This window comes from Podarcis filfolensis, assembly GCF_964270895.1.
Source record: "Podarcis filfolensis genome assembly, chromosome: 13".
Lineage (NCBI taxonomy): Eukaryota > Metazoa > Chordata > Lepidosauria > Squamata > Lacertidae > Podarcis > Podarcis filfolensis.
The window spans coordinates 18,238,621-18,256,871 of record NC_139615.1 but is presented as its reverse complement, the minus strand read 5'-3'; the positions used below and the strand labels follow the sequence as shown (position 1 = coordinate 18,256,871).

The following is an 18,251-nucleotide window of genomic DNA, read 5'->3' as shown; positions in this document are numbered from 1 at the left end:
TCACTAGGGAGGTACCACAGAGGGGAGAGTTTGGTTTATTGGGTCTGGCTTGTGACAAAGAGCTTGTTACAGGCACACATGACAGGGGTGAAGAAGAATGGACAAAGGGCAGGCTGGTCAACTTTCAACATAAAACAGGGCAGGGGAAGCAGTGGGATGCTGAAATCAATAGTGGCTCCCAGATCTCCGCATGAATTGTAGGCGGGTGGGTGTCTTCTTTTTTACTTCCAGCGGCCACCAAGTCTGGCTTTTCCAGCACCTTTCTTGCTGCAAGGAAGAAATGTACAAGTTGTCAAATATCCACATTCACCATCTATCATCTACCTACCTACCTATCTCTATCTATCTATCTATCTATCTATCTATCTATCTATCTATCTATCATCTATCTATCCAAGAAGACTCACACCCAGCTCCGTGTACTGCTTGCATATATACAGTATGTATCTGAAATATAATTTGTGAGGGAAACTCAAGCTAAGCAGTCACAAGACCAAAATATGACACAACAAATTTCCAAATATGAAATGTTAAAATTTGAGAGAATGCTACAGCTGAATTTCAGCTTCCAATTGGTGCAGATCTTGAGATTTTGGTGACCTGTACTCCAGCTCTCCAAAACAGTATTTTATCTATTTATTTCAGAAAATGTATATACCGCTTGATTGTAAAAACAACAAAAGTAGTTTACATGAAGATATAACAAGAAAAACAAGAAAAAAATTACAGCTATACTTTAAAACATACAAAAGTTAAAATACTAAAATGCTGAAACAGATTAAAATGACTTCAACTTCCTAAGCATTTGGGTAAGCTTGTCTGAACAAAAAATGTCCTCAGCAGGTGCCAAAAAGAGGATTTTTAAAATACATTTTATAAACCTGGCAGTTGTGGACTTTATGAATTCATGCACAGTTCCACATGAACACTAGAACCTGTTCCTCAAGCCGTTTCCACACTGTGGATTCCAGTTGTGGAAATTCACAAGTTTTGTGGCCATAAAACATGCAGTGGGTGGGTAGGTAGGTAATGGGATTTGAGGCCAGAGTAATTTGTGTGTGTGTGTTGCTGCCGGAACCACAAGGTCACTCACAATTTCTGGGCGTGGCTGATGCGGTTGTAAAGAACATTGATCTGGAAAGGAAGGGAAACACACACAACACAGAGAGAGGGAAATTGATGTTAATATCATTTTGGCAGCAGGGAAAGTTCCGTATCCAAAAGTATATTTCTTTTTCTCCCTCCTTACCTCATACTTCTGACATTTGTATTTTTCCATCAGGTCAAATTTCTCTGATTCTAGTTGATGGATCCAGTCATGTAGCTCCTTGGCTGTGTCCCTGGACAGAGAGAGGCAAATTGTATTGGGGTTTTGGGGACTTATCTGATTTTTTTAAAAAAACCTTTCCCTCCCCCCCCCCCGCCAACATCCCTCATGCCCCTCCCTGGCCAGACACTCAATGGTGCCCAGAACTGCTGGTGGCCATGGTGGGGGCTTTGGCCAAGCCACTTTCCCTGGTCCCCTCCCTCCTCTCCGCCATTCCTGTCAACTGATGGTGCTCCTCTGCCTCATCTTGGCTGCCAGACAGAGCCAAGGCAGCAGTATCTTCTCCCCGCCATTGCTGTGTCTGCTTCTCCCCTTTGGGCTGTTATAAGACTTTTAAGGTCTCACGTATAGAATAAATGTTCATAAATGCACACATATCTAAATATATGAACCATGTGTCTGGAATAGTATGGGAGAGCAATCCTGAAGCCATTTTGACTCACCCATTGACCTCAAGTATTCCTCTGCAGTAAGGGAGGCAAATGGGGAAAGCCTTCCCATTGTCTTTTTGCTTGCAAATCCTGTCTTAAGGCCGCATTTGTGTGTGAATAGGATGAGCCTGTGACTCAGGAACTAAAGTATTAACCATCACAAAAGAACGGCCAGGCTGCCCAGGTAATGCAATCAGTGACCATTATCAAGTATCCAGGCAGGCAGGATTTCTGCTGGAGACCGCCTCCTTCTGTGATGTATGTATGATGTTTCAGGGGGTTGGTCTTGGGCTACGGGGAGGGCAATTTCAAAATTCTATATAAGGGCTTGTGCACCAATGTTCTGGGTTCTCCTCCCTCCTGCGTGTGGTGAGTGTGGAACGCTGTTGCCACTGTTCCCTGAATAAAGATCAGGCTTACTAGCCGCTTTGCTTTTCAATTTACAGTCGCACCTCAGAAGTCGAATGCCTTGTGAGATGAACGTTTTGACTCCCGAACGCCGCAAATCCAGAAGTGATTGTTCCGGTTTGCAAACGTTCTTTGGAACCCGATCATCCGTTGCGGTTTCTGTAGCTTCCCGAACGTTTTGGAAGTTGAACGCACTTCCGGAACGGATTCTGTTTGACTTCTAAGGTACGGCTGTTCTCTGGTTGGCTTCTGTTATTTCTCCTACCGATAAGGAACCCACTTCAGGACTCTATATGGGCTCTGGAATACCCCATAAGGAAAAAGGAGCAGCCCCCCCCCTTATAACAGGGCCAAAGTGTGAGGCACATGAATAAGCCAGCTGCAATGGTGAGGAGGGGGGCAGGGTCAAGGGGGCTCTTCTATGGGGGACCCTTGCAGGGGACCCTTGGCGCCAGTCTTGCAGCTCCACTCTATTACCAACCTCAGCTGTTGTTCGCTTAAGTTCTCTACATTGAGTGGCTTCCTTCGCTCCGATAAGATCCGGATCTTCATTTCCCGGCCTGTCTGCCTCTTGCCACGTTTCTGCTCAGCCTAATAGAGAGAAACCAGGTGGGAAGTGTGTACAAAAGGGAGTCACCTAGGGAAAACTTTTAAAACCAGGATTTTGACCCTTAATTTGAAGGCTTTTAAAGTATTTGCGGCCTCTTTTGGTGTTAGAAGGATCTGTGAAAGCTTTTATTTGCAGAAAATGCTTTTTAAAAAGGTTTTTATTGATTGTGTTTACTGTAACTGGGATTTTTGTTGTTGTATTTTTACTGTGTTTGCAAGCTGCTTACAAACTTGCCAGAGCAATCCGTGAACCAAAACACAGCTACCCTTCAAAAATTGGCACTCATCTGAATTTTGCAGTTCTCCAGCCAAACATTGTTTACAAAAATGCATGTATTTGGAAATTGTGCACATTGATGAATATATTGGTGAAAATAACATAAAATTCATTAGGAGAAATTTGGAGTAAAATGCTGGAGAATTTTCATTGGGATTCCCCACCCCCTTATATATAAAAAAAGAATTTGCAAATTGCTGCATGTGAAGAACCAAAATGAAGATTGGAAAAATGGGGAAAAGGAGAGAAGCAAGATGGACAGATTCTTCCATCCCTAGTTGAGAGTCCAGAAACATCTGGATCGGCTACAGATATCTATCTACCCCAGACAGACTGAATTGCAGGAAAGGGATGGTGACTGCAATTGTGAAAAGAGCCACCTGATGGCATTGCGGTGCTATTATATATTCCGTCCGTTCCAGAAGATCAGGTAGGAAGCAGATTCTCAAAGGCTTGAGAATAGTTGCAGAGGATGAACCTAGAATCATAGAATCATAGAGTTGGAATAGACCACAAGGGCCATCGAGTCCAACCCCCTGCCAAGCAGGAAACACCATCAGAGCACTCCTGACATATGGTTGTCAAGCCTCTGCTTAAAGACCTCCAAAGAAGGAGACTCCACCACACTCCTTGGCAGCAAATTCCACTGTCGGACAGCTCTTACTGTCAGGAAGTTCTTCCTAATGTTTAGGTGGAATCTTCTTTCTTGTAGTTTGGATCCATTGCTCCGTGTCCGCTTCTCTGGAGCAGCAGAAAACAACCTTTCTCCCTCCTCTATATGACATCCTTTTATATATTTGAACATGGCTATCATATCACCCCTTAACCTCCTCTTCAGGCTAAACATGCCCTTAGCCATCCCTGATTAGATAAGGTGGACATCAGGTTTTACTTGGGGTTAGGGTGAATTTGTTCTCTCCAGACTGTTCAGCCCACATCTCCCTTTCCCTGTTAGAAACACCAAATATCCCCCAAACTTTAATAAAGAATGGGAAAAAAATATAATTTATCTGGGAGACCACTGTAAGCAGATGAAAACATTAGCAGGATTGCAATAACACTGGTAATGTAGCAGATACTACAAAATGGAGTGACATAAAGTATGGATTATGGAATAATATGCAGTTGCAAAGGTTGGCAATTGGACCCACGGAGGGGAAGGTGGGAAGTCCAGAGATTCGGAGAAATCTCTAAGTGTGGATATGTATTTTGTATTGTTATAATTCTACACTTGAAAAATCAAATAAAAATTGGTTCAAAAAAAAGGCGAAAAATCAAAAAAGAGGAAAAAAATAAGCACCAAATATCCTATAGCAACACTCCTCGCCCCGTGCAAAGCACATCCTCTACTATGAAGCTATGGTTTTGCAGTGAGGAATTAGCTAGCACTGTACACCTCTAGAACAGGTCCAATTGGATGGCATGCAAGTGGTTGAAATATTAGGAAGCAAAGCAAACACTGTGATTATCCAAAAGAGCAAATCCCTCCTTACTGTTACCCAGCAACTTACCTTTACCAGGTACCCGCCAAAATGAGCACCCATATTGGACAGCACTTTCTTCTTCTTGGCATCATCTTCTGCCCGTTTCTTGGCCTCCTCCTCCTCCTTCCTCATCTTCTCTTCCTGCACAGGGCGACCGTGTGAAATCCATTATCCAATCACAGAACAGGGGCAGAGAACACGACAGTGGTGGGCGGGGCAGAAACAACCAATGTAAATCTCACCTTTTCTAGAGTGGGCTCATTTCATACTCTCCAACATGTTGCCCGGTCAAATCAGCATGTGCATTTTTCAGGGCCGCACTCCCGTGGGAGCCACGTGACTCGCACAAGATTATGACCCCCCCAAAACGGGCATCTTTTGGGGCCCTGCTCTCATGGGAGCCAAAAGGGGACGCCTTGGGAGCTAGTAAATCTAGGATGTCCCACTTAAAGTGGGGCAGTTAATGTAAGGTTACCATATTTATTTCAGTGAATCCGGGGACACTTTTGAACTTCAATGGGGACTGATTTGTAAATCCGGGGACTGCCCCCAGGAAACAGGGATGTCTGGTAACCTTAAGTTAATGGGTATGTCCAGTGGTTTTTGTTTTAAATAGAAAAAGCTGCCATGAAGTTGTTACAGTAAGTGCCACACTTTCAACATTTGCAGCGGCGGGGGGGGGGTGTACCGTTGAGTACCCCCCCCAAAAAAACAGCACCGGTATGTAATTTCTATGCCCAGGCCTTACACACCCCTGTCTGTCCTGTCCAGGAAACCAAGAGGCACTTCCAGAGCTCAGGCGTACATACGTTCCAGCCAGGCAAAAACAGGCACAGAGCATATGAAGTGAAGCGTGGCTTGGGGAGAGTCCCCAGGGCCGGGCCAAGAACCCCGGAGGGCCGCATTCAGCTCCTGGCCTGAGGTCTCCCACCCATGAGCTGGAATGGGAAGCTGCCAGGCGATGGCAATACTCACGGCCAGTTTGTTCTGCCGCTCCCGTTCCTTCTCAGTGCGGACTCGCTGCTGCTCAGCACGTTCCGCCCGCCGATGTTCCTGCCGAATGACACGAGAAATGGCTCAGACCTTTGCGGTGCTCAAGGAGAAATGTGAAAGTGACTTTGCAAACAACACTGACTACTAGGCAGGAGAAGCTTCTTGTTATGTACTGAAGTTCTCACCCTGGGCCAGCAGGGGGATACTGTAGATAGTTATGCAAATAAGGGATCGAAAGTGACGTTCAGTGATTGGATAGTTTTAGAAAGTTGTTACAGTTACGTTGTAGTGGAGCTCTATATAAGCAGGCTGACTGAACCCTTCAGTTCAGTTCTGTTCTGGCCTGTGAATAAACAAGAGCTGTTTGAAGAATCGCTGTGTCGTCTGATACGTTCACCCACAACTTAACACTTCTGAAAAGTAAGAGGTGTTCAGCAACAGAACTTGGGAAATGGGAGGCTTTCCTTCGCTGGGTGGAGGCCAGATAGGCACCTATCCGGATTGTTGCAGTCCAAGGGTTGCCAAACCAGAGAGCGTGAATGCCATGGTACCCATGAAGTCTTTCTTCCCTTCCTTTCCTGAATGGTCCTGTGGAACACCCTTGTCACTTGGGATAACCATGTGTATGACTATTTCTCTTTTTCCAGTGCTGGTGGACCAGCACCCTTTTTGTCACACAACCTGCGACACCTGAATGTTCTTCAGTAGATTCTGCAAGAGAGCAACCCTGTTTGGATTCAGCATCTAAGATCTTATGCCTACACAGCTAACCAACCACTAGGTGGGAGCAAAGAACAACCATTCCCTGCATCACGGTCTGTCTTTGTGTTTTTGCACATGCCATGCTGGCTAAGGCTCATGGGAGCTGTAGTCCAAAAACATCTGGAGAGTGCAAGGTTGAGCAAAGCTGCCCTAGAGAAAGAGAGAGAGATCCTAGATCTCCAAAGTGCATTCACCCCAAACATAGACTTCATTTTTCTGCTCTCCCCCTCCTTCCCCTTCTTTCCAGCTGCCAACATCTGTCTCAGACTCCACCTGCTTGTAAAAGTTTGAACCTATAGATTTTTTTTTTAAAACGAGCCTTTTGCAGATCTGAGCACTGTTCATATTTCCATGAACCCAACAAAGAGGTGGCCAAATAGCTAAGCCTGGAAGAGGGGAAAATAAAATAAAAGGGTGGGGGGAGGTCAAAAAGGTAATGAAAGGAGTGAAAGCAAAAAAGGAGAGAAGGTGGTGGGAGAGAGAGAAGCCTTTTCATACTGCACAGATCTGCACACTTCTTGTTGTTGGTTAGTCGGTTAGTTGTTTAGTCATGTCTGACTCTTCGTGACCCCATGGACCAGAGCACGCCAGGCACTCCTATCTTCCACTGCCTCCCGCAGTTTGGTCAGACTCATGCTGGTAGCTTCGAGAACACTGTCCAACCATCTCGTCCTCTGTCATCCCCTTCTCCTTGTGCCCTCCATCTTTCCCAACATCAGGGTCTTTTCCAGCAAGTCTTCTCATGAGGTGGCCAAAGTATTGGAGCCTCAGCTTCACAATCTGTCCTTCCAGTGAGCACTCAGGGCTGATTTCCTTCAGAATGGAGAGGTTTGATCTTCTTGCAGTCCATGGGACTCTCAAGAGTCTCCTCCAGCACCATAATCTGCACACTATTGCCCTGCATATCTTGAGAGCAGGATGGGGAGATTGGGGCTCCCCAGATAGAGGTGCACCTGAGCTCCCTTGCGGCCTTGGAAGAGGAGCCTGCACACCTTGCCTGGCTACCCAGAGCAGTGAAGGAGTGGCCTGGGCAGCGTGCGGATGGGCAGACAGGCTCCTAGTCATTCCAAGCCAGAGTGGAGAGGCCTGATTTTTGTGTCCCCCTGTGCTTGGGACCTTGACGGGGGACAACATGACCGACCCCTAGGTACGCCGCTGCACCCGGATGTCACCGGACTGCAGCTCTCATCACCCCTAAGTGTTGGCCTTGCTCTCTGTCATGGTGGGAGCTGGAGGACTCCAAGAGCATTTGGGGGGCCACCAGCTCCCCCACCCATCCTTTACACCCACACCTTGATTCTGTGACTTTCTTGGCTGCATCTGTGTCAGGCTTCAGGGAATCTGATCCCACCCCCACAGTAGGCTACCAGGAATAGACAAACAGGGAGAGTTCTTACCAAAGTCTTTTATTCAATAATCACAGAGAGAGGCTTAGAAACGCTTAGTAAACTCCACCCCCCCTTCAAATGTCAACAGCACCACCCACCTTACGGTGGCTGCTTAGGGCCATTTGTCTCTGAGCCCTTTGCTCTCCTACTTTCAATGCTCGCTGGGTTCTGGGAGAAGGGGGATCTGGAATGCTTTCTAGTGATAATGTGTCAGCCAGCTGCTCCAGCTCTGCTTCCCGCTCCTCCTCCTCCTCTCCCATTATTGCCCAACTCTGCTCTTCATCTGCCTCTGAGCCGTGACCTTCCTCAAACCACTATTGTAAATCTATACTGTCTTCCTCTTCTCTGGAAGGTTGGGGGATGGGAGAGGTGGTTTCCACCATTCCTTCTCTGTACAGTCCCTGACAGTCTGGCACTCTATGTATGGTTTTGTACTTCCTGCTTTTTGGCAGCCAGAATGGCTCTTCTAAGCCAACCCAATGGGTTTGGTTAACAACAACAACAACAACAACAACAACAACAACAACAACAACAACAACTTATTATTTCTACCCCACCCATCTGGCTGGGTTTCCCCAGCCACTCTGGGCGGCTCCCAACTGAATATTAAAAACACAACACAGCATTAAACATTAAAAACTTCCCTAAACAGGACTGCCTTCAGATGTCTTTTAAAAGTACAGTAGTTACTTATTTCCTTGACACCTGATGGGAGGGCGTTCCACCGGGTGGGTGCGACTACCGAGAAGGCCCTCTGCCCAGCTCCCTGTGCTTCATGTCTTGCAGTGAGGGAACTGCCAGAAGGCCCTCAGTGTCCGGGCAGAACCATGGGGGTAGAGACGCTCCTCCAGGTATACAGGACCGAGGCCGTTTAGGGCTTTAAAGGTCAGCACCAACACTTTGTGTTTGGAAACGTTGAAACAGACCCCTAGAATCATAGGCTTGCAAGCGAAACTTGGGGGTTATTTCGCTCAACATCCAGCTCGCTACATGATTTGCAACACAGGATGCAGCTACAAGATTCAAATATTGCTGGGAAAGGCGTGCCAATTTATATTTCGAAAGGCCATTTCCCATATGTCTCTGGAACTGGACGAATACATTTTACCCACATTTTGAAATGTCTCTTAAAAATACCTCTCAGATCCTTATCTACACCACTGCTGGGTGAATCAACATACGCTTGCAAGTCAAGTCGCCTGTAAAAGCGTCAAGCAGATCAGACCCTTCGATGTAATCTTGAAGAACAGGTTGCGTCTCTCTCTCGTATAAGAATTTGCCTTTCTGTGTAACCTTAAAAAACTTCTTTTCCCTCTGGGCAGCTTCTTAGCTGCCAGCATTTCTTATCATTCCCCCCCCCCCCCCCAATACCCCTTGCCAACCCAGTATTTGTTTTTTAGGCCAAACTGGGCATAACAATGAAGATCCCTGAACTGCCAGCCTCTTTAAATTTCTGAAAAAAGCAGCTATGTGTACCAATATGTTTCCTCAAATGGAACAAATAGCAGTGGGGGGTGGCACAGGTATCAGAAAAGTAACACAGAGAAAGGGTTCAAGAACACCAGTGGAATTGTTTTCCCTAAGTGCAAGATGGGTGGTGCTGGTTTCATTTCAGGTGTGTGTGTGAGAGAGAGAGAGAGAGAGAGAAAGAGAAAGAGAGAGAGAGAATTAAAGCTCTCATGGGCTACATTCCCAAGTCACATCCAAGCTATACATTCAAAGCCCATCTGTGCCACTTAACAGTCATGTCTTCCCCAAAGAATTCTGGGAAAATTTATTTACCCTTCATAGAGCTACAATTCCCAGCATGCTTAAACAAACAACAGGGTCCAGGATTCAAGTGGGGGAAGCCATGACTGTCAAAGGAGTGGAAGAGTGCCTTAAATGTATGCCAGTGGACCTTGCCTCCCATGTCTACAAAGGAAAAACCACTATGTGGTTGCCACGACGCCCTTAGAATTAGGTAGTGTGAGCAGGTAAACTGTTGGACCACTGACCAATTTCAAATGAGCCACCCAATGCAGGGATGGGGACACCTGTGGCCCTCCAGATGTTCTGGGACTCCGAATGCCCATCAGTCGCAACAGCATGGCCAACAGTCAGGGATAATGGGAGATGCGGTCCAAAAAGATATGGAGGGTATCAGATTGGGGAAAACTAGAGATGAAACTGGTGGGAGATTTATTCAGGTGTGGACAGCCTTGTGAAATGAATGGGGGCCAGTCTACACACAATACACAAGTGTGTGTGTATGTCCCCACACTGACCAGATGCCCCTTTGTTCCCAGCTACCCACAATCCTTTGCTGCCCGGAACTCACAATCCATTAATAGCATTTTGACAGATAAGGAATAGCAGATTGTATCATTTAATGTAACAAACCAGAGGGGAAGTTGAAGGAGGTCAATGGGAAGGGGTGTGTGGAAATGCAGAATGTATGTTTGGAAATGGTTTTGATATTTGTTGTTAGAAAAGAAAACTAATAAAAATTACATACAAAAAAATAGAAAGAACTCACAATCCTTGACATGAGACCAACGAGCTCCTCCTCTTCTTTCTTCCTCTGCTCAAAGTGCACGTCAATGAGGGTCTGGAGCTCCAAGAGGTCCTTCTCCATACGCTTGCGGTGGATGTCCTGTTTATCAGGCAGAGGGAGAGGTTAGCTTGAAGGGGATGCAGTCACCCAGATGGTCCTGTGCATGTCTCTGTGGGCTGGCCTAGGGCGGACCCTTGAAAGGTATTAACGTATTTTTCGCTCTATGGGACGCACCGGACCATAGGACGCACCTTGTTTTAGAGGGGGAGAACAAGAAAAAAAAATCCCCCTCTCTGCTCAGCGCCCCTTCAGCGAAGCGGCAGGAGAAATGGAGGCCCTTCCATTTCTCCTCCCGCTTGGCTGAAGGGGCGCTGCGCAGCTCTCCCTCTCTGCTGAAGCAAGACTCTCCTGGCTTCAGCGAAAGGAACCTGAAGCCTCCGGAGCGCAGAGGGAACTTGCGCTGCGCTCCGAAGGCTTCAGGCGGCTGTCCCTGAAGTCTGGAGAGCGAGAGGGGTCGGTGTGCACCAACCCCTCTCGCTCTCCAGGCTTCAGTGAAAGCAACGCGAAGCAGAGAGGCAGACCACAAGTCTCCTAGTGCCTGCTTGCCCACTATCTTTAATAAGTTAAGGCCAAAGTACATGTTATACACACTGCGGGCATTGTCTTTAAAAATTAAAAGCAAATATAAATGGAAGAAAGGACTGTTTAATGGTTAAATTTTCATTTCCAGCTATTTTCTCACTTAAGAACCACCTTGTTTTTCACCCATGGGGGAAAAAAAGATGTGTATTATCACCAGCTAGTGTCTGTAGATGTAGCTACTGTTGCCGCCACATGTTTATAGTTGCTAGCAGAGGATCAGGCAACCCCAGGAACCAGGTCCCCAATTTGTCTTGTGAGAACCAATTTAATTACTAAGGTTGACTGAGGAGGGCATCTGTGCTAGTTGGCTAAATGTCTGGTCTTTTGGCAGAGGCTGTTTGTTTGAAAGGCTCGGGGCTGTCTGGGAAGTGATGCAAAAAAGAAAAGGGAAAAAAAAAACGGGGATTAGGACAGTTTAATAAAACAGAATACTCACATCGAAATCTACTCTCTCCCCCTCAGGGATTTTTGGAGGAGCCAACTGTGGAACCACCGGCCTTTGTGTGCAAATACAGACAAGGAAATAAAAATATAGTTAATATCTGAAAATGCTACTCACCTTCTCCCCCCCCCCAAAAAAAAACCCTGCCAAAAATTGATACAAATCTCTGCTACCACTTCCCTTGAATTAGACATGTCAGAGCTAAAATGAATTGCTGTGAGTGTGTTTTGTTTTGGGGGAGGGGGAGAGAGAATTTTTAAAGTTGCGTATCAAAAAGCGGAATCTCCAAGTGCCAATTTTGTGTTGGGGTGTCCTTTTTTTCTTATAGAAGGATCAATACTTATTGAACTTATTCATCACCTTAACTCTCTCTTTGCACCGTACAGTAAAAAAGAAATGCACATCAAATAGACAAACAACTGCATACAAAATTTAGAATTTAATTGTAAAAATATCAGTGCAGTCACAACAAGCTGCTCTAGTGATCACACAGAAAGTCATAACATATTTATTTTTTGTAAAAACCGCCTCCTCCCAACTATATAACACGATCACTATGAGATTAATCAGCTAATCTAATCAGGCCTCCACAGAATCAACAGTTAAAAAATAAAAATCAAAGCCCATCAACACTCAAAAGGTTTTGCAGAAATTCTCAGGTGTCAAAAAAGGTTATTTATGTATGGCACTACTGCTGTCCGTGTGGTGGAACGAGCGAAGTCCCAGCTAAAGAAGAATGGCAACTTAAACTGATGGAATATGTGCAGCTTGTGGACCAAACATATAGAATAAGAGATTGGAAAATGTTTATTGAATATATGGGGGGAAATTGTGTACATTTGAAAACGTGGGCGGCATTAAGATAAATTCAGCAGTGGAAATAAGATTTGATGGATGTAATAATGGAGTACTGAATGGTTTAGTTTATATAAAATATGCAGGGATTTATGTTAAGCAAAATGAACCATGGAAAGAGACGAAGGGGTGTCATTGGGTTGTTTAAATGAATATTCTAAAATGTAAAACAGAAAATTTAATAAATATTATAGGGGGTGGTGGGAAACACTCAAAAGGTTTCAGGGCCTTTTAAAAACTAGACATTCTAGGCAGTGATTCAATAATTACTGCCTTCCCTCGCTGTGATGATACCACCCTGGGCAGAAAACTCTGTTGACTTTCAGCCTGTCAGGCCACTTACAAAGACGCAGGAGACTCTGATGGGGGGGGGGGGGGAATGGCAGCAACTCTGCCTTTGTGTACACACTGCTTCTTCCACCCTCCGGCGAGAACGTCAGCATCCAATGATCCTGTGGTCAGTGAACTTCTGTGGAAGAAGCACCTTATACCTGTTGCTTACCTGGGCCTGGGGCGTTCTTCCTCTGCGAGAAACAGAAGGCAAAGAATGGTCATTAATAGACGCAGAACAAACCATCATCAACTGGCTGTACAAAGACAGCCAGCTCAAAAAGCTCTGGAGGGCAGGAGGAGGGGTGGGGAGCTGGTATCCGTAGGTAGAGCTGAGAAAGGCTTCTGCATGAGACCCTGCAGAGATGCTGCCCATCAACAAGTATACACAGTATGGAGCTAGAGAGACCAATAGGCTGACTTGGTATAAGGTAGCGTCTTACATCCCTGTGGCTGTCAGCAAGGCACTGTCTCTGGGACCCTCCTAGCTTCCAAGAATTAGATGCCCGCATTGAGAATTCTCTCGTTCTGCCTCCAGCTGTCCTGCGTTCCCCCTCTGCAAAGTGAGAACAGCTCCCCTGCAGGGCTGGTAGGCTCTTGGCCAGGATTAGGAAATGGCTGACTTTGCTGCCCTCCGGAGCTAGCTGCGGAAGTGGGGTTTCACCTACCATTGGTGAAGCACAAACTGTTGCATTCTCACAGAGATATACCGTACTTTTCCGCATATAAGACAAGGTTTATTTTTAATTTTAAAATTGTGTAAAAAATCAGGGGCTGTCTTACACACGGATAGTGCATGGGGGGGACTTGGGTTTGGTTGCTGCCATGAGCTAGAGATTGTCAGTGGCTGATGGGCGTGTTATTGGTGGCCGCGGCAAGGGCTGGTGTTGATTGGCTGTCGCAGTGGCAATTGGGCGGGTGATTGGCGGCTTCTGGCAGCGAGGGGACCGACAATAGGTGGATTTTGCGACGCGTGTGAGTGGCAGCGTAGGTCAGGCGGGTGAGCGATTTTCGCCAATCCCCCCTAAAAAAAGCTCAACAACTCCGGACAATCCTTCCCCCCAAAAGCTTAAGAAGTCTGCGCAATCTCCCCCCATTTTTTTAATTTGGAATCCCCCCCCCAAAAAACACATGGGGGCGTGTTATACATGGAAAAACACGGTATACTGGTATCTGACTGCAGGTCAATTTGAAAGTTATGGATTGTTGTTGAACTGGAGGAAATGAAGAATGTAATTCTGAAATTGTGTTGTGACGAAGGAGTTGATGCATGGCAGTGAGGTTACTGGGTCTCTCTGCCTATCGATCCATCTGCAACTCTGAGGAGGACACTTGATGTAGCTGGTGGACTATAGTCCACAGAGGCTCATGTCAACTTTCCCCATCCTGGTGCCCTCCCAACATTTTGCACTAGGACTCTCATCAGCACCCATCCCAGCATGAGACTGGTCTAAAACAGCCTCCCCAAATTATTCATGATGTTTGGTGGTGGTGAGATGGAGGTGGGGTCAATGGTTGTGGGGGTTTTTGGGGAGGGAGGAGTAAGGTGAAATTCTCCAACAGTTCTCAGAAAACTTTCTTCTGAGACATGTCCGTCTCATTTAATTTTGAATGAAACTCTGCTGTTAGTTCATATGGTTGGGTGGAGGGAGCAAGGGGCTAAGAGAGTGAAGTCCATTGCTTTCTTCAAATATATTAAAATGATATCAAACTATAATACAACTAGATTAGGGTTGCCATACATGTGGACATACCCAGAACACTGTAGTCGGAAAATCCGGACATGTATGCAACCCATGTTGGCATACACATCTGGCTAATAATAATAATAATAATAATTCTCAACAACTTTTGTGTCTGGATTTTCACTTTCTGAAATATGGCAACCCTAAACTAGATCCAAAGTTGCACCCAAAATTCAGGAATGGTGAAATTTTTCACAGAACCCAAAATTCGGGAGTATTCTCATCCAGGGGATGATTATTTATTTATCTATTCATTTATTCATTAATGAATCTATTCATTTATTCAGGATGCTCTCTTTTTGGGAGGTGCTAAAAAAAAAGTCAACTGCCACAAACTTTTGTCTTTTGAGAAATTTTGGCTCAACCCTAGCTGAAAGCAGAACGCTTGGCTGTACAACAGGTAAATATTCCAGGATCAGCTTAGAGGAATCCAACCGAAATTTCAGGGCTGTTTGCAGGTGAGTCCAGACAGACACCAGACAGAAGACGGTTTTCATGATCATGGTCACAGGCATGTCCATAGGTACTGGAAAATATCTTTTACCCACATCTGGGCTTAGATATGTTGCTTCCCTTATAGACATGATGGGGGTGCACATGTTCTCAACACAGATACATAGAGAAAACACATGACTTGCATGTATCCAGAACATGTGCGGCACACGGACAACACCAGAGGCCTGTAGATATATTTCCACAAAATATATCAACAAGGCATATTCTGTTAGGAACCTGTGCACATCCTCCTGTTTTGAGGGGGGTGGATGGCTGGGGAGATAACTTCTTGGAAGTCAGAAATACATCACGGGAGCTGCCAGAGGTGTGTGCGTATGTAAAGAAAGTAAGCCGTTAAATTTAACTCAAAAAGGTGGTGCACTCAGCACCACAGTCAAGCCAAGCCTACTATGCATCAGAATGAGGCAGAGCTTTTGGCCTAGTATTTCGTGCGAGAAGGGCAAAAAGAAAACCCCCTCAAAGACTGAGGGCAGAAGGTTGGCTAGCCTTAATTTAGACATGGCAGCCAAGGTCTTTTCCATTCTCTTTTGTAAAACCTTGTGGCAGCTTGTAAAAGCACCAGAGCTCTCCACATTCTCCTGACAGTGTTTCCTGGACCAGAACACCCATGAGAATAATGTCCTCAGATATTCTTGGGTAAAAAAACCCCAATAGCTGCCTCTGTGGGTGTCATATGGCAGAGAGCCAATCTCATTTATGAATGCTCCCCTACATTAACAACTCTTTACAAGTAAGACAGATAGACAGACAGAATGACCGACTAACTAACTAACTAACTAACTAACTAACTAACAGCTAGTGCAACTGGACCTCTTCAGGCCTGGTGTCTTAGCTGCATAATGGCAGATAAGTGTTTCTGTAGGGGAGCACTCAAAACCAACCCTTCACCCACATCAGGAATAAGGAATCTATGTTGTTGGACTACAACATCCATCAGCCCCAGCCAGCCAACCAGTCAGTAGCCAGGGATGATGGGGGTTGTACTCCAACATCATCAGGAGAGTCACAGGTTTCCTAGTCTCTAAGATATAGCCTGTTCTATCACCTCATCATGTGTAGAGCAGGGCATCAGAGACCATGTGTTTATGCTTTCTTTCCAGCCATTTGCCTGAGGTTGTGTGGCCTAGCTCTGCCCATCACCAGACTGTGACATGCCAAATTTTGCTGGAGAGGAGGGGAAGTAACGTTTTGACTTGCCCCCTCCTGGTTATGTGTCCCCACCCCCACCCCAAAAAGGAAGAATGGAGTGAAGAAGAAAGATACCTTGCTCAGCAGCCTGCTCAGGTTCGTCAGCCACTGCAAACAACATATATCACAGGGGTCAGGAGGACGGGGAACACAGATGGAGCAAGGATGAGGTGGAGCAAGGAGAGAGAGGGAAGTTGTAGGGTAGAGACCCAGTTAATGAGAGAAATGAAAAGGCAGATCAATCCATCTACAGCAGAGGTGAGGAAGCTCTAGTCTTCCAGACATTGTTGCACTCCAATTCCCATCATCCTTGGCCATGCTGACTATGGCTGATAGGCTTTGAAGTCCATCAATTTCTGCCAGGCCAAAGGTTCCCAACCCCTGATCTACAGGTTGTGGATAAAAATGAGAGGGAAATGTCATTAAAATAAAAAAGACATTAGCCGAGGGGGAAAGAGGAGATATGTAGCATAGCTGTCAACGTTTCCCATTTTTTTAAGGGAAATTCCCTTATTCCGAATAGGATTCCTCTCAAGAAAAGGGAAAAGTTGACAGCTATGATATGTAGGCCACTTCTCTCCATTCAAATTGAGAGTAATATTGTTTATTTGGCCTTAGCGATGTCCCCATGTAGCAAAATCTGAATGACTACATGGTGCCACCGTCACATTTTGTACTTTATGCGATCCCTGATTGGTACCGTGATGCCATCATTCTTTCTCTGCTTCTTCCCCACAGTGGATGCCTTCAAATAATAAAAAATGGCAAGAAGAAGAATAGGAGCCATTTCCCAAGAGGCACAAAAATATTGGAAAGAACCATTTACACTTCATGGCTCAGCTTCCATTTAGAATAATACACAGTGCTCAGAACTGTTTCCAGGGGCACAGGGATTGGTACCAGAGGACAAAAATTTGAAGGGGGAAAATAACGCTTGGTTATAACTGGAAGGCAAAAGTAGCCGCCGTCATCAGCATTGTCGCCTGGTGAAGCAAACGGGTCGAAAAGGAAAGAAAGAAGTTATGAGCGTAAATAAAGGACCGGCTTCAAGCATCTAGGAGGTGGAATGCAGATTGTAAAAAAGAAAAGAAAACAGCATTGGACCCAGTTATGAGACAGAGTTATTGCACAGATGTCAGGGACTGGGCAGAGGAGGAAGAATGGTGGAGACTGCCTGCCCATCCTGACCCTTCCAGGTAGAAGGAGGAAGAGGAAGACAGTCTAGATTTACAACAGGTTACAGCTCAGAGGCAGGTGAGGGGAAAAGTTGGGAAATAATGGCAGAGGAGGAGCAGGCAGAGCCAGAACAGCAGCTGGCTGACACGTTGTCACTAGAAAGCATTCCAGACCCACCACCTCCCAGAACCCGGCGAGCCTTAAAAGTAGGAGAGCAAAGAGCTCAAAGACAGAGGGCGCTTAGCGGCACCCGTAGAGGAGGTGATGATGGTGACAAATAAGGAAGTGGGAGAGAAGGGCGGGTGTAGATTCAATCGTGACAATGCCATTATCCAAGAGGCTGAGTTCTATAGCCTCTCTCTGTAAAGCTTGAAATAAAAAAGGCCTGTAAGAAACTTTTCCTTGTCTTTATACTTTCCTGGGCAACCAGCCGGGAGCTGCTGACAGAATCCTGACAACATGTGACGCTCAAAAAAGTGGCCTGTGAATTTCATAACAATAAAGGGAGGCTGAGTCATCCCAGGCTGAAAACCAGAAGGGAGAAAATTTGTGAATGACAGCAGGCAAACCTTTCAGGCATGGGGGGGGAGAGAAACCGGACATCCTGTGTTCACACAGGCCCCCTTTCCCAGTTGAAACAACCCCATTCTCCTCCCAGAGAAATGGAGCCCAGACCCCAACTTTTCTGAATCCTAGTCACTAAGATTTGGAGCCACCGTGGGGGTCAGGAGCATTCTTGGTTCTCCACTAAGTAATTCTGTGAGAGTGTCTTAGGCCTGAAACAAAACAAAACAAAGGATGCTCAGCAGGAAGAGTAGGGAGGAAATAGACGTGTGATAATACCTCACCTTCTTCTTCAGCTTGTTCCTCTTCTTCAAGAAAAAGAGAGAGAGAAAGAGAGAGAGAGAGAGAGACCAAAGAAAAAGAGAATGAGACAGAGGGAGGTTATCAGTTTGGCAAGGGTGGTGTCAACAGATATGGGATATTGGTTGCTGATTACCACAAGTTAAGGGAATGCTTTGGGAACAAGATCTGAGTGGGAGAATGGCCTTCCCTGTAAGACATTCTGCTGGAGGAAAAAGTTCTTACAAACAAGCAAACACACACACACACACACACACACACACACACGAGAGTTTAGG

At 45.8% G+C, this 18,251-nt stretch overlaps 1 protein-coding gene across 1 annotated transcript; it reads right to left on the bottom strand.

The window, feature by feature from the left end:
* Window positions 1–17,980, bottom strand: TNNT1 (troponin T1, slow skeletal type). Its single transcript, XM_083580181.1, has 11 exons — window positions 17,958–17,980; window positions 16,009–16,041; window positions 12,657–12,678; window positions 11,294–11,354; window positions 10,198–10,314; window positions 5,512–5,589; window positions 4,564–4,677; window positions 2,648–2,757; window positions 1,250–1,340; window positions 1,094–1,134; window positions 1–267 (listed from the first exon to the last, which is right to left on the bottom strand). The coding sequence occupies exons 5-11, from the start codon at window positions 10,294–10,296 to the stop codon at window positions 222–224; spliced, it is 579 nt and encodes a 192-aa protein (XP_083436307.1). The 5' UTR covers window positions 10,297–10,314; window positions 11,294–11,354; window positions 12,657–12,678; window positions 16,009–16,041; window positions 17,958–17,980; the 3' UTR covers window positions 1–221.
* Between the last annotated feature and the right edge of the window lie 271 nt (window positions 17,981–18,251).